This window comes from Phyllobates terribilis, unplaced genomic scaffold, assembly GCF_046119375.1.
Source record: "Phyllobates terribilis strain yellow unplaced genomic scaffold, ASM4611937v1 Scaffold_11__3_contigs__length_659146591, whole genome shotgun sequence".
In the NCBI taxonomy this organism is placed as follows: domain Eukaryota; kingdom Metazoa; phylum Chordata; class Amphibia; order Anura; family Dendrobatidae; genus Phyllobates; species Phyllobates terribilis.
The window spans coordinates 544,348,638-544,374,862 of record NW_027362771.1 but is presented as its reverse complement, the minus strand read 5'-3'; the positions used below and the strand labels follow the sequence as shown (position 1 = coordinate 544,374,862).

Below are 26,225 nucleotides of genomic sequence, written 5' to 3'. Positions count from 1 at the left end.
GGTAAAGTAGTGAAAAAGCGGCAAAACTGCAATTGTTTTTTTTTTTAAGTTTAGTTTTTATGGAGTTTAATGCGCAGAAAAAATAACCGCACTAAAAAAGCATGTAAACCACACATAACGGCATCAATAAAAATATATCTAACATTTTACTTGTATAAAAATAAATAAAGTATTTATTAACAGATTTCCAAAACAAAGCAGTTTCATTTAAAACATGACGTATCAAAAAGAGACAAACACCGCAACTGGAAAAAACTCAATAAAAACACACGTAAAAGAAATGCACAAAAAAAAAGCGTGCAACCTAATAGGTGCAGAAATGGTGCAACATCTGAAACTCTGCAAATACTCATAGTGCGAATGCCGCCTTATGGGTAGAAGAAGCTTTGCACATTTTTATTTTCTCTTACACAGGTGCACAGTAATCCCCATCATTCATAGAGGAACAGCCTGAATATTTGCCATTCACTCATTCTCAATCCCAGATCTGTGTGCAGGACTGGCCGGACGTGTTTGGGGATTATCTGATAGTCCGTACATATTATGTATAAATGTGTCCTGTAATAAGTGTGGGAACACCTCATCAGGGCAAGGACCGCACCCAGAGGACTGACAGCAGCTGAAAAACACACAAGTGCAGGGACAGGTGCACATCCTGCTCAGGGTGCAGTGACATATGCAAACACCATCAGTCCAGCGTGTACTGTAACCCTTTATTGTTCAAGAAATAATAGCCCAGAGAGCAGATTTGCCTACACTCCCGGGAAACTTGCCAAAAAAAAGTTAAAACTCCTGGAAAAGCAGGCAAACTCCGGGGCATTGCGTCCCATCTAAGCACCTACCCCATTTATTCCTGCGGCGCTTTCACTGTCCGGAGGGAGTACCGGGGTCTCCCCTCTGCGAAATCCAAATTCCCTTATTGGTAAACCCCTTAGGTTATATTCACACATAGCATCAATGCTGCAATTTATTTATTTTTTTGCTGCTTCTTAGCTTTATATTTTTAACAGTAACAATTTTCTCCGATTATTGCGTTTTTAATGCATTTTTCCATTTAACTGATGCATTTTTGGTGCACATTTTAAGCAGCGTTTTTTACTGCAGTTTTTTTAGTACAGAAAAGCTTTGATTCTGCACTTAAAAATACAACTGTTTTTTTTTCAGGCTCCACATAAAAGCCTATGGAGGAAAAAAAGCAATAAAAAATGCACAGTTCACCAGTATCACTTTACTTGGACACTTAAACACAGTGAAAAGTTTTTGTCACTCTGATGATATATTCACAAGCTTTTTCCAGTGTAAAATTCCGACGTGGTTTTCAAGAGAAATCCAGGTTAGGAATGCATGTGGTTTTGAAGAAGTTTACAGATCTGATTTGCTTTTGAAGCATTTTTGTTTCCACTTTTTTTTTTTTAATGCAGGGTTTTTTATTTGACAGTGTCAAGTTTCGATTTGATTAAATAAGGAATCTCCATCAAAGAAAACTGCGCAGAAACAACAAGTTTTTAAAGCGTTTTCTATTTTTTTGAGGAGGTATTGTAGAGTTTCCTCTTGGTTCCTGCTCCAAAAACTCCTCGAAATCCATCTGTGTGAACATACCCACTAAGTGGAAAGTCTACATTTTTGGGGACTTTTCAGGAGGATTTGCAGGGATGAGTGAGATCACTCATGCACCATCAATGACAGTGGGTGGTGTAGGTCCTCTAGTTCCTCAAGAAGGTGAAGCCCTTGGGACACTTGATCCATGTTCCCATGTCTGCTACCAGCAGGTCTATTTTACTTGGCCTGATAAACTGTGACCTGTTCATTTAAGCCGGCCATACATCTTGGATGGTAGATCGTTCGGCTGACCCTCTCATACACTCTACCGAGTAATCCGGTATTGTCTATGAAAGAGCCACTGTGAAACATCTCTGGCGGTGGCTTATCTCAGGAATAAAAAAGCATCAGAATTCCAAAATCGGACACCCCTCCCCAACAATCAACTGTTAGGGTCCCCTAAACACATTAGACTGTCAGCAGAACACGTTGATATCGGTGGGTTCGTCCGGCGTTAGTCTAATGTGTATGGGGGGCTTTACTCTTAATGTGATTTCGGCATTGTATTGCAGTATTATCAGTGCACTCTAATAATACTTATATAGCTCGGTTATCTGTTAGTATATTGTATCTGAATACATTTTCATCTGTCACTTTCTCAACTAGATTTTCCTACCCCTCAGCTGAGTTCACACGTCGTCCTCCAGAGGCCAATCAGAGGTGATATTGTAGATTTTATTAGATTACTATTACACTGCAGATCATAATGCCGCATTGTCCGACATCAAGGACAGCTAAAGTATCGAAGATCCCAAAATAACTCCTACGTATAACTTGTGACCGAAAGTAGCCACTTCAGCTGATCGTGAGACATTCCTGCCATACTCCTTATTCCCTGAGAAGTGATTCAATATTTATGCAACAGATTTTGCGACTGACACTGAATCTTAACGTCCATTTGTTTTTGATACTCCCAGATACTTTTTGATACTCCCTTTGACAAAACTTCGTGACGTAAACACACTATAAATACATATGATTTATTTTTACATGCGGATTTTCCACATCTAATGCGAGCCTATGGCAAAAATTTGACATGTTGTGGATCTCTACCACGCACCGCAGGTCAAGTTTACGCTGCATTAAAAGAAGCACAGCGGGCAGGAGATTTCTATGAATCCCATCCACTGGAACTGTAAGAGACTGCATTTTTGACTTCGCGAAATTATGCAAAATCAAAAACTCACCAAAAACTTATCTTGGGCACAGGACCTAAAGGGGTTCTCTGGACAAATAATATTGATCCATAGGATAAGTCATCAATAATAACTTGGTGGGGATCCAACACCTGGAACCCCCATTGGCTAGATGTCATCAGTTTGCTAGGTGGGTGTAAGCATTCAATGGAGTTGAACTGCTCAGCTCAGTCAATATGTAGTGGTCGCTGCCATGTACTGCAGATCAGCTCCTCATTTCTTCAATATAACTTATCTTAAGGGCAGGTGCTGACAACCGTGTATTCTCTCATCAGAAAGAATCTAATCGATTATACAAATCACACTTTGAATAGAGGGTGGTCAGACGGTGGTCCAATTTTCTTAGATGAGAAGATGTAAAAAACAAATTTCTCCATCTTCTTCATTCTGTCACTACACGGAAATCAGACTGCACTCAATGTCATCCGAGTACAGTCCTATCTTTTCCACGGACTCATAGACTTCCATGGCTGAGTGCGATTCGAATATCGGATGCAAATCTTGCATGCTGCGATTTTTTTTTTCTGGGACAGATTCGGAAAAAATTGGACATGTACTTAGTCTCAAAGAATAATACTGGTCCGAGTTTTATCCAATGTGTTGCCGGATCGCTCTCGGACCGAAAATACGGCCGTCTGCAAGAGCCTTAAGGATAGGTGATCACTGAAATTTGCCCAGAAAACCTCCTTAAAGGACCAAGCTTTGGCATGTATTTTAGATTTTGGGGTCTAAAACACATGGTATAGGGTTATTGCCATCATTTAAAGCTAAAGGATCTGTCAAATTTGTGAACTGCTGCAAGTTTGACTACTGAGCTCTGCAATGACCTGACATTGGCCCAGGCTGGTGGCCTGACATGTGGGCCACCGTTCCTTTCATTCTTTGTACAGCTACTGCAGATTTCCGACTACAGTGCTCAGCTTTTTCTAGTAGTCCTATAGGCGATGATTGGAGTGATGGAGCGCAGGGCATTTCAGAGTTACGTTTTCGGGATCGGTGAAGGTCCTGGCAATCAAACCACTATCAATCCTCATTTATTACTTACTGTATCCTTTGAAAAGAGGATAGCATAACTTTTAATTATGGGAATAACCCAATAAGAGGGTAAATAAAAGTGATTGCCCCAGAACTCATTGTACAGGGCAGTTTTTTTAATTAAGGAGGTTGTCCACCACTATACACACTGCCCCCATTGATTTAAAGAGTGGAAATAAGATTTTTTTGTAAGTGCCTTGTGCTGTCATTCTTGCCTGTGAGCGGCGCTATCGCTCACTAGGCATTACGTGACCAGGCTGCAGCAAGGCGTGACCCATTGACGCGAGTGTGGCGCACTGCTGCGCATGGTGCCACAGAAGCTGGAAGTGTGCACGGATGGATTTCTCCACAAGAGGCCCTCACTACATGCAAACACCTCCACCTTCCACCTCATACCTGCAGAGGGAGCCCTGATAGGGATATATAAAGGGAAGGTGGAGCCAGGCAGCTCAGTGAGTTGTTTAGTCTACAGTTAGTGTTCAGAGAGGAGCACGCAGGCTGCTGTGTGAGGCAAGCTAGGCCTCCAGCAGTACTGAAGCCTAGTGAGGGCCCCGAGCATGGCTGAAGGCGAGAGGAAGAAAAGAGTGACAAAAAGGGGGCAGAGGAGCATACCAGGCTCACCCCAGTATATGCACCGGATACCGGGTCCGAGCCTACAGGGACCCTTTACACGCAGTAGGGATAACCGGAATCCCAGGAGGACTACAGGTCCCTGGCAAACCTGAAGCTAGACACATACAGGACCAGGAACCACGAAGGCCCCGACGTCCAGGGAAAGTGGTTACCAACCGGAGGTCCTACTTCAGAGCAACAGGTGGAGTAGAAAAAGCAAGACACATAAGCTAGACACAGTTGCAGGCTGGCCAGAACCTTACACAGAGGCAGACACGGATGAGGAGGCCTTATACCCTCTCCCTGGGGAGAAGTCCAAAAGTGCGCCCTTCACCTAGAGTACCCTGGACCGTATCTACCAGCTGTACCAGTAAAGGTAACGAAGCAAAACCCCCTGTCTCTGTCCGTTACTCCTGCTGCGTTCTCAACCGCACTACAACGCCCAGCACACCATCCCACCATCTATCTATCTACACTGCCCTGAGGCCCGCTCCACCTGTGGGGAGCTGTACCATCTTTAGCTGCCTTGTCACCTGCCTCAGAGGACTGCTGCAGTGCTGGTGACCTTCACCAGACACCACAGGTGGCGTCATGAATTTCTCTGAACTTTATTAGTAATCGCTACCCCTTTTTGTGCACTGTCCGCCCTGGGCCAGCCACCGTGATATATATACTGTCCCTAAACAGTAAGGCCCCCGGGGGCGCGACAATTCCAACTGGCGTCACGAACAGGATTGCGTGCCCGTTGCCACCGGGTACTGTGCGCCTTAAAAGACTGTAAATCTTACTGTGGTGAAGTTTTCCCGCCAATTTCCGCTGTTTCCCGCCATTATCCGCCATTTTTGGGTCGCCGCGCGGAAAGAAGAGGGGCGTAACCGCTGGAAGCGCGCGAAGTCGAGGACACGCCCCGCCCCTGACGTCGTACCAGGAAGCGTCAGGTCCTGGAAGGAGCCGGAAGGACGCTCTGACGTCAGAAGCGAGCGATGCAAGGTCCTGAAAGAAGACCGTCACCCGCGGAGCTGCGGCCTACCTAAAAGAAAAGTTCAGAAGGTAGGCTCCGGTTCAATAGGGGGGATCAACGATGTCCGAAGCCCAGCAGAGTGCCGAAATACCGGTTAACGGCCCCGATGTCCCACTTGCGCTCGGCGCTGAGCAGGCTGAAGCGGCCGCTCCACCAGCAGGGACTGTAACCCCTGTCATACCTATGGCCCTGCCGTATATCCCGGGAGCGAAGTGGTTCCCCCAGTATAATGGCAAACCGGACACCCTGTCCGGATTCAAGAGGAAGATATGCGGCATACTGGACATGTACTCTATGACTGGCAAGCAGAGAGCCGCTGTAGTGTTAGGACAATTGACTGGTGCCGCTGAGCGAGAAGTTGAAACCTGGCCAGCCGCAGACCGAGAATCAGTGTCCACCATGTTTAAGAGACTGCAAACCGTGTTTGAAAACCGCACTGAAACAGATCTCCGGATGAGGTTCTACCATTCTGTCCAAAAACCTGAGGATAGTTTCCGGGACTATGCCTGGCACTTACAGGAGGCCCTGCGGTCCCTGAAACAGGTTAGTCCAGCCAGCATCCATGATGAAAATAAAATGCTGACGGAACAGTTCATCCGGGGGTTAAAGTCCCAAGAAGAGAGCAGAACTGTACGGTGGTGGGCCTTAGACCATCCAGATGCCACCTTTGACACCCTTAAGGACATGGCTATAAAGGGCCTGCAGCCCCTGGAAACTGCAGCACCCACCGCTCCTTCACTAACTGCCGAAACAAGGATGCAAACAGTGCCCCCTAGCGAGCTGGACAGCCTACGCTCTGAAATGCGCCAGCTAAGTAAAACCCTGGCCACTGTCATGAGCACCCTGCAGCTGCGGAAGGAGCCTGAGTCGGAAGGAAGGATCTTGCTAGCCGACAGCCTTGAGTACGTCCCCTGGATGAGAAGAAGAAGGAGGACAACACCACCCTGGAGGGGGACAACGCCGCTCCGTGGAAGGACCAACGACCAACACCGCCCTCCAGAAGACTTCATCTGCTACCGCTGCCATAAAACAGGCCACGCCAAGCGGAGGTGTCCTTTAAACGAGAAAACCCTGGGGCCGAGGGCCGACACCCAGGAGTAGACCAACCAGGCCAAACAAACTGGTACCGCCGGTTCGTGGGAGAAAGACCTTTCCTGTCCATTGTGCTGAACGGCCTCGCGGCCCCTGCTCTGCTGGACACAGGATCTCAGGTAACCATTATGCCTGATGTCCTCTACAAAAGGTTCTGGCCCATAGACGAACTGAGCCCGCCAGCTCCAAACCTTTCCGTGTATGCCTCCAATGGCCTTCCCCTTAACCTAGTCGGGATTAAGGATGTGGCAGTAAAGGTGGGAAGAGTGGAACTGAAGGACCAGGGACTAATTGTAGTAGAGACTAATCCTGATGATATAGACTTGTATATGGTACTTGGCACAAATATTGTTAGTAACTGTTTGGGAGAAGTGTTGTTCTTGCTCCAACAGATGGCTGACACCGCCAGACCAGGGCAGAGGAGGGTGCTCCAGAAAGAGATCCGATCCCTTATGTACCAGCAACAGGTAAAGCTATCAGGTGGTGAAATTGGTAATGTACGGGTGACAGACCCGATACCCATTGTGATTCCCCCAATGAGTGAAATGCTGATTTGGTGTAGAGCAGCAATAGGACTCAAAGTACGGAGCTACCAGGCGGTAGTAGAGCCCCTTAGCTCAGAGCATAGACCTACACTCTTGACTGCCAGAGGGGTAGTGGATGTACGCAATGGGAGGGTGCCCGTACGCCTCCTAAACTATGGGGAGGACGAGATTAGATTACCACGCTACGCCAGTGTTGCCAAACTGTACACAGTAGATAACAACTCCATACACACGGCGGAGTCCTTAACCTCACCAGACGAAGTGGAGGATAATGACCCGGGGACCCAGGTGGAGGATTGGTGTCAACAGCCCCATGTTGGGACAGACACCACTCCTGCCCATCAGAAGCAGGGTGTACACCGGGTGGTTCAGGAATACGAGCAGGTATTCAGTAAACACCCACTTGACTTTGGGAGGATTAAAGGGGTACAACACAATATACCCACAGGTGACCATCCACCCATCAAAGAACGTTACAGGCCTATACCACCAGCACACTACCAGAAGGCAAAAGAGATGTTGCACGACATGAAGAAGGCATGGGTAGTAAGGGATAGTTGTAGTCCCTGGGCAGCTGCCCTAGTTCTAGTCAGGAAAAAGGACGGAAGCATGAGAATGTGTGTAGATTACAGACAAGTAAATCGCATTACACATAAAGATGCATACCCTTTACCATGCATAGAGGAATCCCTGGCTGCCTTAAAGTCTATCAAATTACTTCTCCACCCTTGACCTCACTAGTGGGTACTGGCAAGTAGCTGTTCCTGAGGAGGATCGGGAGAAGACGGCCTTCACCACCCCGATGAGACTCTGCGAGTTCAACAGTATGCCGTTCAGACTCTGCAACGCCCCCGGAACGTTCCAGAGGTTGATGGAGTGCTGCCTGGGACACCGCAACTTCGAGACTGTACTACTATACCTGGATGACGTGATAGTGTACTTCAGAACGTATGAGGACCACTTGAAGCACCTGGCAGAGGTATTTGAGTCGCTGTCCCGGTATGGGATGAAGCTGAAGCCCTCAAAGTGCCACCTGCTCAAGCGAAAGGTACAGTACCAGGGGCACATCGTTAGTCCAGAGGGAGTAGCACCAGACCAGGAGAAGGTCACTGCCATCCAGAAATGGCGGAGCCGAAGAGCCTCAAGGAGGTACGTCAGTTCCTGGGACTAGTCGGGTATTACCGGAGGTTTGTGAAGGACTATACCAAGAAAGCGGCGCCTTTGCAAGATCTTCTGGTAGGACAGTCCGGGAGAGGCAGAACCCCCCCCCACCCCCCCCGTTCCAGTGGGGTACGGAGCAAGCTGAATCCTTTAAGGTGTTGAAGGAGATCCTGACCGGCGAAGAGATCCTAGCCTACCCTGACTACAGCCAACCGTTCCTGCTGTACACAGATGCCAGCAACGAGGGATTAGGAGCTGTGATAAGTCAGAAGCAGAATGGCCAAGAGAAGGTGATCGCCTATGCAAGCAGGAAGCTCCGCCCGACCGAGAGGAACCCAGAGAACTATAGCAGCTTCAAGTTGGAGTTTCTGGCCCTGGTCTGTGCCATCACCGAGCGGTTCAAGCACTACCTAGCCTCCAGTAAGTTCACTGCCTACACAGACAATAACCCCCTGACTCATCTGGAAACAGCCAAGTTAGGAGCCATGGAACAACGATGGATGGCTCGGCTGTCAAACTACCAGTTCACCATTAAGTACCAGGCCGCAAGAATGCCAACGCCGATGCCCTGTCCAGGATGCCTCACCAGTCGGACACTGAAGAAGAAGTGGATGACCTGGAAGAGATTGAGCTACCTGCCTTCCACCGTAATGGAATGGTCCACGAGCAACGAGCCTCAAGGAAGCATCGCGGTAAGACGCTAAACCCTCTGTCTCACCACAGCTGGAAAGAGACCCAGGACAGCGACCCGGTTGTCAGCCGTATTAAAGAACTGATAACCCAGGAAGGTTCCTCCCTGGAGAAGGAAGCGTCTCTACAAGCCAAGAAACTGTGGGGTGAGAGAAGCCGGCTGTTCATCTATAGGGAGAAGATGTGCCGAAGGTACGTCAACCCGAGGACCCATGAGATGGTGTGGCAGATCGTAGTGCCCAGGACGGACATCCAGATGGTGTTGGAGGGCTACCACTATCAAGCGGGGTACTTTGGCTGGAAGAAGTTAGAAACCCTGCTAAAAGGTCGGTTTTACTGGGCTGGAATGCGGAGCTCCATAGAGAGATGGTGCCGAGACTGTGGACCCTGTAGCCTCAGAAGGAAAGACTACAGCATCCAGAAGGCAGCCCTGCAACCCATCAAGACAACTCGGCCCTTGGAGATCGTGGCCCTGGATCATGTCAAGCTGTCACCCAGCAGGTCAGGATACTCCTATGCCCTGACCATGGTGGATCACTACTCCCGGTTCCTGGTGGTAGCCCTCGTCAAGGATCTGACGGCAGAAACTGCGGCGAAGACGTTCCAGGCGTACTTCTGCAGGCCCCATGGATACCCGGAGCAGGTGCTGACAGATCAAGGCTCAGCCTTTGAAGCCGAATTGTTCAAGGAGTTCTGCCATCTGTACGGGTGTAAAAAGATCAGGACTACACCGTACCACCTCCAAACCAACGGTCTCTGTGAAAAGATGAATAACATCGTCATTGACCTGCTGAAGACCTTACCACTAGAGGAGAGAACTCAGTGGCCAGACCTACTACCTGACCTGGTAGATCTGATCAACCACATACCTGTGAGTTCCACCAATTGTACTCCAGCATATCTCATGCGAGCAAGACCAGGGAAGTTGCCCATGGACCTGGAGCTTGGTGTAGTAGAACCAGAAGCAGATATGTCCACTGTGGACTGGAACACGACCAGACAGGAGCAGTACAGAAGAGTACAGGCCTGTGTCGAAGACAGTCTCACTCGGGCAAGGGACAAGCAGGAAGCTCACTACAATAAAAGTGCACCAGCAGAACCCTTCACACCAGGAGAAGTGGTGTTAAAGAGGAAAAGGAGAAACCACAAACTTGATGACCAGTGGGAGAGAGAACCTTACACTGTATTAAAGTCAAGATTCGATAATAGGAAGACCTGCCTAATTAGTAGCGATGGAGGAAGAACAACTGCAATAGTATCAAGGGACCACCTGAAGTTGTGTCCACACCCGCTAAAGCCCCAAGAAGAAGAGCCTCTCACCGTCCCGGACGAGCCTGAGGAAGAAGTACTCCACACTGAATTAGGAGATTTTCCGGCAGATTGGCCCCAAATAGGAGGAGCAGTGATAATACCTGTGATCCTTCCAACAGCCAGAAGACCCTCCACAGCAAGAAGAACCTATAAGTGCTCCAGAAGAGCCTGCTCGAGAAGAATCCCCGGAAGAAGGATCCCCGGTTGGAGCAGAGCAAGAAGGCCCAGCCAATGGTACACTTGCCAGTCCCATGGAGAGGTTAAGGCAGTATTACAACCTACCCACACATAGAACTGACAGAGTAACAAATACAGATACCATTCACACTCCCATACTACGTAGATCCACACGTAGCACCAAAGGCCAGGCCCCTGTTAGGTTTAGTGAATAAATAGGAATGCCTACAGTATAAATAGTTGCCCCTGGGGTATATTATAAATGTGAAATTGCCATGTATTTAATTATTGTTGTATTTTGCCTTGCTGATGGACAATTTAGGTGACATGGACACTTTTCTATTGTACTTAGTCACCCGTAAGGGTATATATAAAAAGACTCTGTGGCTGAGGACTGTGAGCAGCCCAAAAACTATTCATGTACATAATTGCACTCCCTGGAGTGCCTTGTTACTGACCACTGAACAAAAACCCGTTTGGCGTGGCGGAAGACGTGGTCCATCACCTGGATCACCTATGCCCTGCAGCCACGCCCAGGGCCTACGTGGAGGGTTTGCGGACGGGTCCCTCATGCTACTATATACTTTTGGTGAAAAGGACACCAGGTTACGGGACTTACTGTAACCATATTGTTATTAATGTAATTGTTATTATTTTTGTTTAACTTGTTTTTGCAAAAATGCTTCAGTCCAGGAGTACTGAGTTTTACTAGAGGGGAATGTGGCGCCTTGCTGCGCATGGTGCCACAGAAGCTGGAAGGGTGCACGGATGGATTTCTCCACAAGAGGCCCTCACTACATGCAAACACCTCCACCTTCCACCTCATACCAGCAGAGGGAGCCCTGATGGGGATATATAAAGGGAAGGTGGAGCCAGGCAGCTCAGTGAGTTGTTTAGTCTACAGTTAGTGTTCAGAGAGGAGCACGCAGGCTGCTGGGTGAGGCAAGCTAGGCCTCCAGCAGTACTAAAGCCTAGTGAGGGCCCCGAGCGTGGCTGAAGGCAAGAGGAAGGAAAGAGTGACAAAAAGGGGGCAGAGGAGCATACCAGGCTCACCCCAGTATATGCACCGGACACCGGGTCCGAGCCTACAGGGACACTTTACACCCAGTAGGGATAACCGGAATTCCAGGAGGACTACAGGTCCCTGGCAAACCTGAAGCTAGACACATACAGGACCAGGAACCACGAAGGCCCCGACGTCCAGGGAAAGTAGTTACCAACCGGAGGTCCTTCTTCAGAGCCACAGGTGGAGTAGAAAAAGCAAGACACATAAGCTAGGCACAGTTGCAGACTGGCCAGAAGCTTACACAGAGGCAGACACGGATCAGGAGGCCTTATACCCGCTCCCTGGGGAGAAGTCCAAAAGTGCGCCCTTCACCTAGAGTACCCTGGACCGTATCTACCAGCTGTACCAGTAAAGGTAACGAAGCAAAACCCCCTGTCTCTGTCCGTTACTCCTGCTGCGTTCTCAACCGCACTACAACGCCCAGCACACCATCCCACCATCTATCTATCTACACTGCCCTGAGGCCCGCTCCACCTGTGGGGAGCTGTACCATCTTTAGCTGCCTTGTCACCTGCCTCAGAGGACTGCTGCAGTGCTGGTGACCTTCACCAGACACCACAGGTGGCGTCACGAATTTCTCTGAACTTTATTAGTAATCGCTACCCCTTTTTGTGCACTGTCCGCCCTGGGCCAGCCACCGTGATATATATACTGTCCCCAAACAATAAGGCCCACGGGGGTGCGACCCGTGCCCGCCTGATCAGTGGGCTGTGGGCGGGGTTTCACCGCACGTCACAGCCAAGCATGCACCCTGCGCTCACCCAACGAATGCAAAGGAGATGGAAAGCGCATGACAGTGGGAGTTAACACGCAACGGCCAGAAACTCGTCATTCATCCAGCAAAGAAGTGCTGAAGCTCTGCTATGTGTAGCACAGGTGATAGGTCAATCGCATTTTGAAGCTTTTTTTTGGAGCTTTTTTCACTGTTTTCAGAACATTAACAGTAAGAACATGGAAGAGTCCAGGAGCCATTTGGTGAGCTGCATATCCTGCTACATGTTCACAGACTTGCCAGTGGAAAAGCCAAACTTCACATGCCAGAAATGCAAGCTTGTGTCCCTGTTGGAGGAAAAGTTGCGAAATCTAGAAGAGAGGTTAACTACCTTGAAAATCATTAAGGAAGGTGAAGAGTTCTTAGACAGAGCAGAATTATCTCTTCATGATTCAGAAAGAGAAGAAATTCGAACTGCACCTGAGGAAACAGAGGAATGGAAGCATGTGACCCAGAGAAGCAGGAGGATCGAGAGGCAGTCAGCACCCATACTGCTCAGGAACCAGTACCAGGCTCTCTCGCAGGAGAACCATGAAGAAATACAGCAAGATAAGACTTTGCCAGCAATGAATAACCTTGTAAGCCCTCAGAATCCTCCTGGATGGAGAAAGAAGAATGTTGTGAAGAAAAAACGGAGAGTGGTGGTCATGGGGGATTCCCTGTTAAGAGGAACAGAGGCTGCTATCTGCAGACCAGACATAACCTCAAGAGAAATGTGCTGTCTTCCAGGAGCAAAAATTAAAGATGTGTCTGACAGGATATCAAGACTCTTCAGACCTACAGATCACTACCCATTCCTGCTAATACATGTGGGGACAAATGACACCGCAAGAAAGGACCTGGAAACCATCTGCAGTGACTTTGAAGACTTGGGCAAGAAAGTGAAAGAATTGGGAGCGCAGGTGGTCTTCTCATCCATCCTCCCAGTGGATGGCCATGGAACAATGAGGTGGAATAAGATTCTACAGGTGAACAACTGGCTACGTCGATGGTGCCGTCAACAAGGATTTGGATTTCTGGATCACAGAATGAATTACCTATACGATGGACTACTTGCTAGAGATGGGGTGCACCTTACGAAGACTGGAAAACATGTATTTGGAAATTGCCTTGCTGCACTCATCAGGAGAGCTTTAAACTAGAACAATGTGGGAAGGGAAGCAAAAGGCCAGAAAAAGCCATACAGCTGACAAATACTATTGAGATCTCTGCTACTGGAAGTGGAAAGGAAGAACAAAGACAAAACAATTTAAATAATAAAAATATGGGAGGAAGAGAAACCAATCACAAACTAAAATGTTTTTATACAAATGCACAAAGCATGGGCAACAAACAAGGAGAATTGGAACTACTAATGAAGGAAAAGGAATATGATGTCATTGGAATCACTGAAACTTGGTGGGACGATACACATGATTGGAATAAAAGGCTAAAAGGATACAACTTATTTGCAAGAAACAGACTTGATAAACGAGGAGGAGGTGTCGCATTGTATGTCAGAAAAGCGTATATCTGCACAGAGATTGAAGCTTCAGAGACTGGGAGTTCTGTGGAAACTGTTTGGGTAAGAATACAAGGAGAGAACAACGGAAAGGACACCATTGTAGGCATTTACTACAGGCCACCTGGGCAAGCTGAAGATATGGATGAACTCTTTATGTATCAAATGACCAAGTTCTCAAAAAAATATGACGTAGTGGTCATGGGAGATTTCAACTATCCAGACATTTGTTGGGAATCTCTCTCAAGTAAAACTAACAGGTCAAGCAAATTCTTATCCTCTCTTGCTGACAACTTTATCTTCCAAAAGGTAGGGGAGAAAACAAGGGGATCTGCTACTTTGGATCTAATCCTTATAAACAAGGAGGAAATGGTTGAGGAGGTAAAAGTGGCTGGGACCCTAGGAGGCAGCGATCATGCTATTATAGAATTTTGGATAACTAGAGGAGGAAGACATGTGAAGACTCAAACTTCAAGGTTAGATTTTAGAAAGGCAGATTTTAAGAGACTCAGAAAGAGAATAGGAGGTATCCAATGGCTGGATGTCCTTAAGGACAAAAATGTCCAGGAAGGATGGGAAATTTTTAAAAATGAGATTCTCAAAGCACAATCGTTAACAATCCCGAAAAGTAGGAAGAATGGGAAGCATTTAAGGAAACCAGGATGGATGAACACAGAACTTAAACACATGCTAAAAAGAAAGAAAGAAATGTTTATTAAATGGAAAGAGGGAGGCATATCTAAAGAAGATTATAATGCAGTCTGCAGATCCTGTAGGACATGTATCAGGTTAGCTAAAGCTGACAATGAATTAAGGCTTGCAAGAGATGTCAAAAGCAATAAAAAAGGATTTTGGGGGTATGTCAAAAGTAAAAGAAAAGTCAAAGATGCTATAGGATTTTTACAGGATGAAAATGGAGAAATGGTAAGAGAGGATGTTGAGAAGGCCAAACTTTTTAATTCCTATTTTGCATCTGTTTTCTCTCAGAAAGAAAATGTAACATCAACTGATCTTCACTGTCCTTTTAAAGGAATAGAAGAATCCAAGTTATCTGTAAACAGAAAGATTGTGAGGGAATATTTAGCTAACATAAATGAGTTCAAGTCTCCAGGTCCAGATGAATTACACCCCAGAGTACTGAAGGAGATCGTAGAAGAAATTTTAGAACCACTCTCCATAATCTTTGAAAATTCTTGGAGAACAGGAGAAGTCCCAGAAGACTGGAGAAGAGCAAATGTTGTTCCTATCTTCAAAAAGGGGAAGAAGGTGGACCCAGGGAACTATAGGCCGGTGAGTCTGACTTCTATACCAGGAAAGATCTTTGAACAAATTATTAAACAACATGTATGTAAGTACCTGGATAAGAATGAAGTGATTAACCAGAGTCAGCATGGGTTTATAACTAACAAGTCATGTCAGACTAACTTAATTTCCTTCTATGACAGAATCACTGACTGGGTGGATCAGGGAAATGCTGTAGATATAGTATATCTTGACTTCAGCAAAGCATTTGACAAAGTATCTCACACCATCCTTATTGAAAAAATGACCAAGTATGCAATGGACCAGGCAACTGTTAGGTGGATTCATAACTGGCTTAGTGATCGGACTCAAAGGGTGATTGTAAATGGCTTCACATCCAGCTGGATGAATGTCTCAAGTGGGGTACCACAGGGCTCCGTCCTGGGACCTGTATTGTTCAACATTTTTATCAATGATTTAGATGAAGGAATTGAGGGTAAACTGATTAAATTTGCTGATGACACAAAGCTAGGAGGGATAGCTAATACTAGAGAAGAGAGAGAGAGGATTCAAAAAGACCTAAATAAACTGGAGCAGTGGGCAGCAACCAACAGAATGGTTTTTAACAGGGAAAAATGCAAAGTACTACATCTGGGCAATAAAAATGAAAAAAGCATATACAGAATGGGAGGAATAGAGCTAAGCAACAGTACATGTGAAAAAGACTTAGGTATACTAATAGATCATAGACTGAACATGAGTCAACAGTGTGATGCAGCAGCAAAAAAGGCAAATACAATTCTGGGATGTATTAACAGAAGCATACAGTCTAGATCACGTGAAGTCATTATTGGTCTTTACTCCTCTTTGGTCAGACCTCATCTGGAATACTGTGTACAGTTTTGGGCACCACATTTTAAAAAAGACATAGACAAACTGGAGCAAGTTCAGAGAAGAGCGACCAGAATGGTGACTGGTCTGCAAACCATGTCCTATGAGGAACGGTTGCAGGATTTGGGAATGTTTAGCTTGCAAAAAAGAAGACTGAGAGGAGACTTAATAGCTGTCTACAAATATGTCAAGGGCTGTGACATTATAGAAGGATCATCTTTATTCTCATTTGCACAAGGAAAGACTAGAAGCAATGGGATGAAACTAAATGGGAGGAGACACAGATTAGATATTAGAAAAAACTTTTTGACAGTTAGGGTGATTAATGAGTGGAACAGGCTGCCAGGAGAGGTGGTGAGTTCCCCTTCAATGGACGTCTTCAAACAGAGGCTGGACAGACATCTGTCTGAGATGATTTAGTGAATCCTGCTTTGAGCAGGGGGTTGGACCAGATGACCCAGGAGGTCCCTTCCAACTCTACCATTCTATGATTCTATGATTCTAAGTCCCCTAAGGGGACTATTAAATAAAGCTAAAAAAAAAGTTTTTAAAAATATGAAAAAATAAACAAACACAAGTTCAATTCACCCCCCTATTGCCCCATTGAAAATAAAACAATAGAAAAAAATATATACATATTTGGTATTGTTGCGTTCAGAAGTGTGTGATCTATCAAAATATAAAACAAATTAATCCGATCGGTAAACAGCATAACAAGAAAAAAAAATCAAAAGGCCAGAATTATGTTGTTTTTTTTTTGGTCGCTGCAACATAGCAATAAAATACAGTAAGAGGCAATAAAAACATTGTATCTACCTTAAAATGGTATCAGTAAAAACCATTAAAAAAAAGCCCCAGATCCTGAAAATGTAAAACGTTACAGGTCTCAGAAAATGGCGACAAAAGCAATTTTTTTTTTCATGCAAATTTCTGAATTTTTTTTTCAGCATTTTAAATTAAAAAAATAAACTATACATGTTTCGTATCTGCGTACTCGGACTGACATGGAGAATCATAATTGCAGGTCATTTTTAGGGTTAATAACCTCATAAAGTACTAATAAAAAACACATACATAAACTTTTAATATATTTTAGAAAAAAATCTCAAGTATGATGGCGAAGCGATGCTCAGTATCATCTCCCATCGTTTGCACTTGCACAGAAGTCCATGACTCTGCATATAGCAGTGTATGAGAAGAAGTCTATTACTCACCAGGGCTTGGGCTGTGGGGGTTTCTCAGGTTGACCCTTCTTTCTCTGGGACAGTGCTCCCCCCATAGTGATGTCTAGGGGTCTTCCCAGCCTGTATTTCCCTGGAGATCTCTTGTAGGAGCCTTGAGCTGCAGTGAGGATGTCGCTGCATTGCAGGGAGGGGGAGCAGACGCTGATGGCAGCTACTGTGATCCACCAATGACAGCACACCCTGCCCTAACCTGGGAGCTTAACCCCTGGTGCACTTACTCACTGAGCCACTTCCTTCAGGTGCAAAGTCATTGTCTCCGCTATCATATCCATATACATGCACCAAGGTAATTCTTAATATTTCCTCTTGTAAAACTTCTTCCAAGCTAAAGTTCTGTCTGAGAATTAAGGAAAAAGTCAGAAGACCTTGCTATGATCAGTCTTAAAGGGGTATTCCCATCTTAAAGAGTAAAAAAAAAATATTCCAGATGTTGTAGGCACATAAAAGTATTATTGATCATGTCTGGTCCTGGGGGTCAAAAGTGCACAGATTCTGCACAAACGTAGAGCTCAGTGAGAAAGCTACAGGTCTGTACAACGCCCTGCGTGGGGTCTCAGATCAGAGTGTTCCATCCACTCAAAGCAAGCAGAGATCTTGAAAAGCTAAAACATTTAAAGGGTATTCCCATCTCCCAAGATCCTATCCCAATATGTAGTAGGTGTAAGAATAATAATAATATTAGGAAATACCACAAATTAGAAACGTAGTATAGTTTTTCTGATTTGCTATGTCTCTTTCCTCATGTGCAGGCATTGCAGGACCTTAGGTATTCGTGGTTACAACCACTAGCTAGCTAGCTGTCACTATATCAGTGCTCGTAACTGTGGATACCTAAGGTCCTGCAATGCCCTATACATGCGCAAGAGACTATACAAGCGAATCAGAAGAACTATACTTCATTTCTAATTGGAGGTATTTGCTAATATTATTATTACACCTACTACATATAGGGATAGGATTTTGGACATGGGAATACCCCTTTAGACCTAAATTATTTGCATAAAACTAGAAAGTAGTGATGAGCGAGCATGCCCGTTTAACCCTTTCATCGAGCATGCTCAGGTGCTTACCGAGTATCTTCGGCGTGCTCGTATGTTATGTTCGAGTCCCTGCGTCTCCATGGTTTACAGCTGTTAGACAGCCTCAACACATGCAGGGATTGCCTGTTTGTTAGGGAATCATGTGCTGAGGCTGTCTAACAGCCGTAAATCATGCGAGCATGCCGAAAGAAACTCATCACTACTAGAAAGCCTTCTTGTCGCTGAAACCAATTTTTAGTTTTTCATCCCCACCTCCAAGAGTCCTAAAATTTTTTCTTAATTCATATAGACTTATTGAAAATTTTAAAGGGGTTGTATGGTTTTCTGATAAGACTGCAGACTTCTGAATCCTGACAGCTTGCACAGTACGCGCACTGTGAGGATTTACCGGCATTGCCAGTGAGATTGGGCGCTCATATGACCACAAATATGCAATTTGCATACTTCTGGTCACATTCTGACTAGACTGTGTCCGGCTTCACTCAATACAAGTGAATTGAGTGAAGCTGACTACGTCTAGTTGGCACATGACCCTATGTATGCGCACCGCAAGCTGTCAAGATTCAGAAGCCTGCAGTCACATAGTGACTGGAGACTGTTATCAGAAGGCCGGACAACCCCTTTAATAAATATTTATGGGAAGGAATGGAAAAAAAACAACAGTTATTCTGTTATTTTAGTGCGGTCACTGTGCAGTATAAATGATGCTATCTTGATTCTGCGAGTCATAACGATTATCCAGATACTAAATTTGTAAATTGTCATTTTTTTCACTATTTTTATAAAAGAAAAACACTTGTGTCACCATATCCCGGGAACAATAACTTTTTTATTTTTGCGTCAATGGAGTTGAGTGAGTGGTTGTTGTTTTTTTTATGGTGCGTTGGTAGGTGAGGGGATATTGTACTTTTTATTACCACCATTTGTTTTGTTTTGTATAAAAAACGTTTTGGTCACCCTCTTATTCTATTTTTCTTGGAAGGCAGAAAGGGCAAACAAGTCATTCTATTTTTCTTTTTTTAATACTGCGTTTGTGGCGCCCCTGCGGGTTCAGTCGCCACAGAGGTACTGCATCTCACCCAGAGGTGTGGCACCCCACTCTCAGGTAAGGAGGGAGTGCTGCCCGGGACCCAAACACCTGCATCCAACACTACACCATTCCAGACCAGCAGGAAGGGCAAGATGCATGCGTACAGTGCTGAGCCCTGTCCCTGGTTGGAAGGGGGGAACCGAGAGAGGGTTCCTTCAGAAGGAGCATAAGAAGAGAACCATCTTGTAGGAGACAGGTCAGTCTGAGGGGAGAGTCAGAACAGACTGAGAAAGGATGGGAGAAGGAAGGCTCCAAGAGGAACAGAGGGGATCCCAGGGGCACGGCGAGTGCGGAAGCCACCCGTGCGCCCGAATCTACACGAACGTGGAGGGATCAGGCTGCAGAGGGGACAGGCCTCTAACTAGTGGAGAACTACAAGGCTCAGCTAGATAACCGGAGGCGACTGTACTTTTAAGGTGCAGCTGCCCAAAACCACAATTACATCGCCGAAAAGGTGGCCGCATAGGCTTCAGGGGACTGCACGTCACCCGACAAGATCCGAGGCTCCAGGGTTATAACACTGATTGTGAGGCGCAGGGCAGGAGGGCGGGAGCCAGCGCTGGAAGACGACCGAGGAAAGAACATAGAAAGGGGTCCCGTTTAAGTACTCCTGAGATACTTGAGAGATTGTTGAACCCCTTCCTTAGTGAACGCAGGACGGCGTGGGAGGTTACACACTGGTGCTGGTAACCTGGAGCAGTGTGATAACTGTGAGTAAAACCTTGAAGACTGCACCCCACTGTGTCCTGGAATTATTATCTGCACCTTCACCTGCCTTGCACTACACAGCACCAACAACATTTACCTCATTAATCATCACTATATCCTGCCCTGGAGCTAAGCTCTGCCTGTGGAGAGCTGAACCAACTCTGCTGCGTCACCATCAGCTCCAGAGGATCTGCACCGCAGCGGCGGCTCCATATAGCCGCATACCACAGGTGGCGTCACGAACATTATCTAAAAAAAACTTCATTCCCTCTTTACTCTTTCACGGACCGGGTCACTGCCACCGTGACATCCCCAGCACTCACCGGCCCGGCTACCGAGTACCCCACGGCCCAGGGGGCGCGTCACGTTTATCATATTTCATTAGTTTGGATTGTTATGAACCTGGTATGACCAATTATTTATTTTATTATTTCGGGGGGTTTTATGTAACAAATACAACGTTTATGTTTTTTTTATATGTTTCAAAAACATTTTAAACTTTTTTTTTTATTTTAGTGCAACACTTCTAATTGCTGGATTATATAATAGGAAACCTTAGCTCCCACTCTTTTGTGTGGTGTTCTTGCTGTGATGACACTTTTTATTAGAAGTTTACTATTATCCTACTATGCAAATTAGCTAGGAAGAGAAAATGGACATACAGTATTGCGTTACTACTAGTGATGCAAAGACCACTGCTGACAACTAGTGGTGGATCAGCAAATTTCAGGATTCATTTTTTTTATATATTTTTTTAAAGTTTTTAGAATTGTGCCTTACCATTAAAAGTCCCTTAGTCCCAAAATAATAATCTCTAGTAAGCTTTATTAGGATGCACATTAGGGATCTCATATTTTGACGGTTCCCTTTTTTTTTTGTAAGGTCTATGCTAAAGAAAATGCTGCCATCTGCTGGAGATGAGTGAACTTACACCTAAGATTAAAAAAAAAACATTCCCTGTGTTTTCAAATCAAATAAAGTTTTTATTAAAGGGTTTTTTTGCTGAGCATTTACAGCAAATGTAAGCAGACATGTACGTGCATTTGTGATGAAAAGTTGTAACTGCAGATAGATCAGTGTACATAACTTTTATCCGTGTGCGGGATGCTTCCAGATTTATAAAAGTTTATGGATCCCTTTAAAATGATGCCGGTAACGTTACAGGATGGTTCCCAGAAGTACACTCACTAAGTACTCTGATCATATTCCTGCCAGCAGATAAGCTGCTGCTATGCTCAATAATATTTGGCATTTGTATTTTGTCATAGGGGAAAAATTATATATGCAAAATCTCTCCCTATCACGGCCATTTTTCATTTTTATGGTTTTGCATTTTCCTTTCTTTCTTCCAAGATCAGTAACTTTTTTTTTCTTCTATGGACATTGCTGTATAAAGGTTGTTTTTTGCAAGACGGGTTGTAGTTTTTGTGAGTTGTAGAGCTTTCAAAGAGTATTTAAAGGGAATCTGTCACCAGGTTTTTTCTACCTAATCTGAGAGTAGCATGATGTAGGTCAAGAAACCCTGAATACAACGATGTATGACTTAGATTACTGGGTGCAGCCGTTCTCACACAATCAGAACTTTTGGATTTAGAATGAAGCAGAGCTGAGAAAGCTAGCCCCGCCCACACCAGGCTCTGTGTGTACAAAGTCCATAGACCGTGAGCTGCTTATCACAGGAGGGGGCGGAGTCGGACTAATGTAGTCTTCTAATGTTAATCTCTTATTGATAAATCCTTCACATTTAGTAAACAAAAGCAAGCACTTTGACAAGTGACACATCACGGAATTTTGTGTTTCAGCCTCTATCTCCTGCTGCCTTCAGATTACATAGCAAAAAACTTGCTGAGATATGTTTAGCCTTCACATTCCTGCACAGGCGCCCTTCTCTCTGCCCTGTCAAGGGCAGAGCAAATGCAATGTAATGCACCTGCGGGGGATACGGCCAAAGTACGTGAATGAAGTCCTTCATATTGGCGAGATATGTGTGGGTGGGAGCATGTTATATGCACCTGTCTATATATTCTCTGCAATAGGATGCAGATCATTGCTTTTGGGTAATATGTATTCTTTATTTAGTATCTGAAATTCATGGGTCACAACTATGGTATGACAATATAATGGCGGCTGTTTATAGGTTCTAATTATATTATGTTCTCTGCACAACATTTTTTTTGCACTTTCATATAACATTGGTGCATAAGTCTAACCAAAAAGAAAAAATGTGGCATGGCAAAATGGCACAATGCAAATTATTAACTTTATTAGATGCAAATTCAAAAAACAATTAAATACAGGTAGTTGAGTTAAGATAAAAGTCTACACATAAAAATGCTAATAAAATGTATGACACCACAAATATCACAAGTAATGAATAAGCATAAATAATTAAACACAGAACCCTCACCCACCAAACACCTGACGCGCATTCCACTGCGGCTTCTTCAGGTATGCATATGACGCGCCCCCTGAGCCGTGGGGTACCCGGTGCCGGGCCGGTAGATGCTGGTGGGGGATATCACGGTGGCTGGCCCGGTCTGTGGCCCAGGGCAGTCAACAAAAAGGGGATATTTATAGGGGATTTATAGTAAGTTTGTGACGCCACCTGTGGAATGCGGCTAACGGGAGCCGCCGCTGCGGAGCAGTCCTCTGGAGCTGGTGTTACGGCAGCAGGGATGGTGTGGCTCTCCACAGGTAGAGCTTGCTCCAGGGCAATGTAGGGGTAGATGGTGGATGCTGGTGAGAGACGGCAGGATGGTGATGATGCAGGCACGGTCCAGGGTACTCCGGGCGAAGGGTGCACTTTTGGACTCTCCCCAGTGAGCGGGTGTAGGGCCTCCTGATCCGTTGCTTCCTCTTGCCAAGCTTCTGACCTGCCTGTAGCTAGGCCTAGCTTGGTTACTGTCTCTCTCTCTCTTGCACCTGCTGACCTGGTGGTAGGGCCTTCTCTTGGAGATCACTCTCCCTGGACGCTGGGGCCTCCGTGACTCCTAGCCCTGGTACTGTAGTCAGCGTTTGGTAAACCTGGGACCTGTAGTCCTCCAGGTGTCCGGTGGTCCCTACTGGGTATAAAGGGACCCTGTAGGCGCAGACCCGGTGTTCGGTATATATCTCGGGGTGAGCCTGGTATGCTCCTCTGCCCCCTTGTTACTTCTTCCTTCTCTCGCCTTCGGCCACACTCAGGGCCCTCACTAGGCTTCACCTCGTGCTGTAGGCCTTGGCTTGCCTAAGCACCACAGCAGGCGTGCTGCTCTTCGCTGCTTTCTGAGCGTCAGCACGCTCTCTCTCTGACTGAGAGACTAAACTCACAGACTAAACTAAACTGAGCTGCCTGGCTCCACCCTCCCTATATATATCCTCAACGGGCTCCCTCTGGTGGTCTGAGGTGGTAGGGTGGAGGTGTGTGAATGTGTGAGGGCCTCTTGTGGAGAAGTCCATCCATGCACCCTTTTGGGTTCTGTGGCACCTGTGCGGAGCAGGGCGCCACACATAAGTAACCTAGAGACCTGTATGGCAATGAAAATGTAATTATATTTTCTCTTTTCAAACAGAAGAAAGTGAATGATATTCACTTGGGGTGAGCAAAATCTTGTCCAGTGGCCATTTCTATGGCGCAGACCGGCCTCCCCAATTGCAATTTACTTTTCTAAAAGCTTGTAAGCGCTGGATCCTGCAATCTTTTGTGCTATTTCTCGCCTGATGGTGAAGCAAAGCTGCATATGTTTTCAGCATCGGAGAACGCAAAGTTGGGGCTAGCAGCCAGAGAATGGTGCTGGTCCAAACTGCAAATCAAGCTAGACGGCACCTCCCTCCTGAAAGCAAGAAACCAGGAGTCAGGGGAAGGGTTTTCTCCTGCCGTAGATGAGTAAACCCTTTTAATCCCTTCATGACTGGAGCATTTTCAGTTTTGTCGTTTTCGTTTTTTTGCTCCCCTTGTTCCCAGATCCTTAGCTTTTTAATTTTTTGGTCAATATGGCCATGTGAGGGCTTACTTTTTGCAGGACGACTTGTACTTTTGAACGCCGTCACTGGTTTTACCATATCGTGTACAGGAAAACAGTAAAAAAAAAAATTCAAAGTGCAGTGAAATTGCAAAAAAAAAATGTAATTCCACAGTTGTTTTTTTTTTGTTTTTTTTCACCACGTTCAATGAATATTACAACTCACCTGACATTATTATTCTCCAGGTCAATACGAGTTCGTAGACACCAAACATGTATAGGTTATTTTTTATTTAAGTGGTGAAAAAAAAATCCAAAGCTTGCTAAAAAAAACAAAAAAAAAAGATCACGCATTTTTCCGTGACCCATAGCGTCTCCATTTTTCGGGATCTGGGGCTGGGTGGGGCTTATTTTTTGCACGCCGAGCTGATGTTTTCATTGATACTATTTTGGGCCAGATCACTGGGCGGCGCTCATAGAAATCTGGCAATGACAACCGCAGGGGTCTCCTGCAGACCCCGGGTTGTCATGCCAACCCATCAGTGACTCGTGATCATGTGACGGGTCACCGATGGGCAAGTCCAATGCTGCGCTTCCGGCGCGGCGATGTTAAATGCCGCTGTCAGAGATTGACAGCGGCACTTAACTGGTTAACAGCCGCGGGTGGATCGCGATTGTTGCGGGCACATGTCAGCTGTATAAATCAGCAAACATGTGCCCGGTTCAGTGCGGGCTCAGCGCCGGAACCAGCGCTGAATCGGGGGTAATGACGTGGGGCGTACTAGTATTCCCCACATCGTAAAGGGGTTAATGAAGCACTCCCACTAAAGTTTTTATCCTCTTAATATATTTCAATCATCATATAGAACTGTGTATTTACAATTGCTCATTTTGCCTTTCTACCCAGATAATTCTTCTATTTCCATCAGGTCTGTGATTAGGACCGTGATTGAAAACTCACTAGCTCAATTCTTCTAAACTCTATGTAGAAACAGGAGGTCAATTTTCCCTGTATGAGTCACTGCAAAAGTCCCTGTCAGGGGGAGGAGGGAGCAGCTGCATCAGGAGTCGAAGAGGGGAATGAAAAATGCAGGGACAAGAGACTTCCTGTTTCTACATAGAGCAGAGAAAAGAGAAGAATTAGTGGGGTAGAAAGGCAAAATGAGCAATTGTAAGTACACAGTGCTGTATAATATGATGACTGCAATATATTAGGAGGATAAAAACATTGATGGGAGGAGGAGGAGGGCTTCTTTTAAGAAATGGAGTGAAGTAGCAGCATATACCTTTGCTCATTCAGAATGCATATTTACTTCTAAGGGGCCCTCTCGGGTGTTTACAGACACTATAATTTAAGGGATGATGCATATATAGAGGTAATAGATATATAGACCCATTATCTGAAATTTTCCTTACCTTATAAAAATCTTCTGCACTCACTCCGCCTTCCGGGTTCACATCCACTTGCCATCTACAAACAGAACGTTAGCGGTCATCACTCAGCATTAGGATTCTGCGTCTCATTTTTCACCGATAAGTGACACAAGCATATGAAAGGGAAAATTCGTGAGACTGAAGATCTCCTGACACTAAACTACTGTAGCTTCTTTGTTTTCGATCCACCCAAGAGTTGTCATGGATATCTGGAATCAGGAGAGAAACATCTGGTTTTCACGTGGATTCCTGCCGTTACAGCAGCCATGGGGAATGTCGGAAAGATAAATCTGTGGCTGTACTATTTCTGGGAGTCGGCACAATTAAATATACTGAATTTTATGGAGCTTCCACCAATTATCTGAATATAGGAGTAAATACCAAATTACTTTGCACCATGCGCAACCTTAGGCCACGACCCCACTATCAGTATTGGGTCAGTATTTTTTCTCAGGAGTGGGAGCCAAAACCAGGAGTGGGTGATAAATGCAGAATTGGTGACTTGTTTCTATTATACCTTTTCTCTAATTGTTCCTCACCTGGTTTTGGCTTCCACTCCTGAGAAAAAATACTGACCGAATACTGACCAAATACTGATAGTGGGGCCGCGGCCTTAAACTGATTGTGACTTTTGCTATATACTGCAGTACTGTGGTATACAATGCAAGCGTTCAAATAATCACAGGTTCAGGTCCCCTATGGGGACTAAAAAAAAGTGAAAAGCAAAAAAATATTTAAAAAAAGGTTTTTCAAAAAATGTAAAAAAAAAAATGAAAAAACCTAAGAATTCAAATCACCTCTCTTTTCCCCAGTTAAAGGGGTTGTCCAGGTGGTTTGGCACGAAAGTCTGCTGGTCA

General features: G+C 45.4%; 2 protein-coding genes across 2 annotated transcripts in view; one reads left to right on the top strand and one right to left on the bottom strand.

Moving 5' to 3' along the window:
* Nucleotides 1-17,318, bottom strand: part of TACC1 (transforming acidic coiled-coil containing protein 1) — a 131,997-nt gene extending 114,679 nt beyond the window's left edge. Inside the window, exon 1 of the mRNA XM_073653927.1 lies at nt 17,126-17,318. Within this exon, the coding sequence (XP_073510028.1) occupies nt 17,126-17,190 (65 nt within the window). The 5' untranslated portion in view covers nt 17,191-17,318. The remainder of the gene's footprint in view (nt 1-17,125) is intronic.
* LOC141166836 (nodal homolog 2-A-like) overlaps nt 1-26,225 on the top strand; it is an 85,111-nt gene that overhangs the window by 33,673 nt on the left and 25,213 nt on the right. The window lies entirely within an intron of this gene.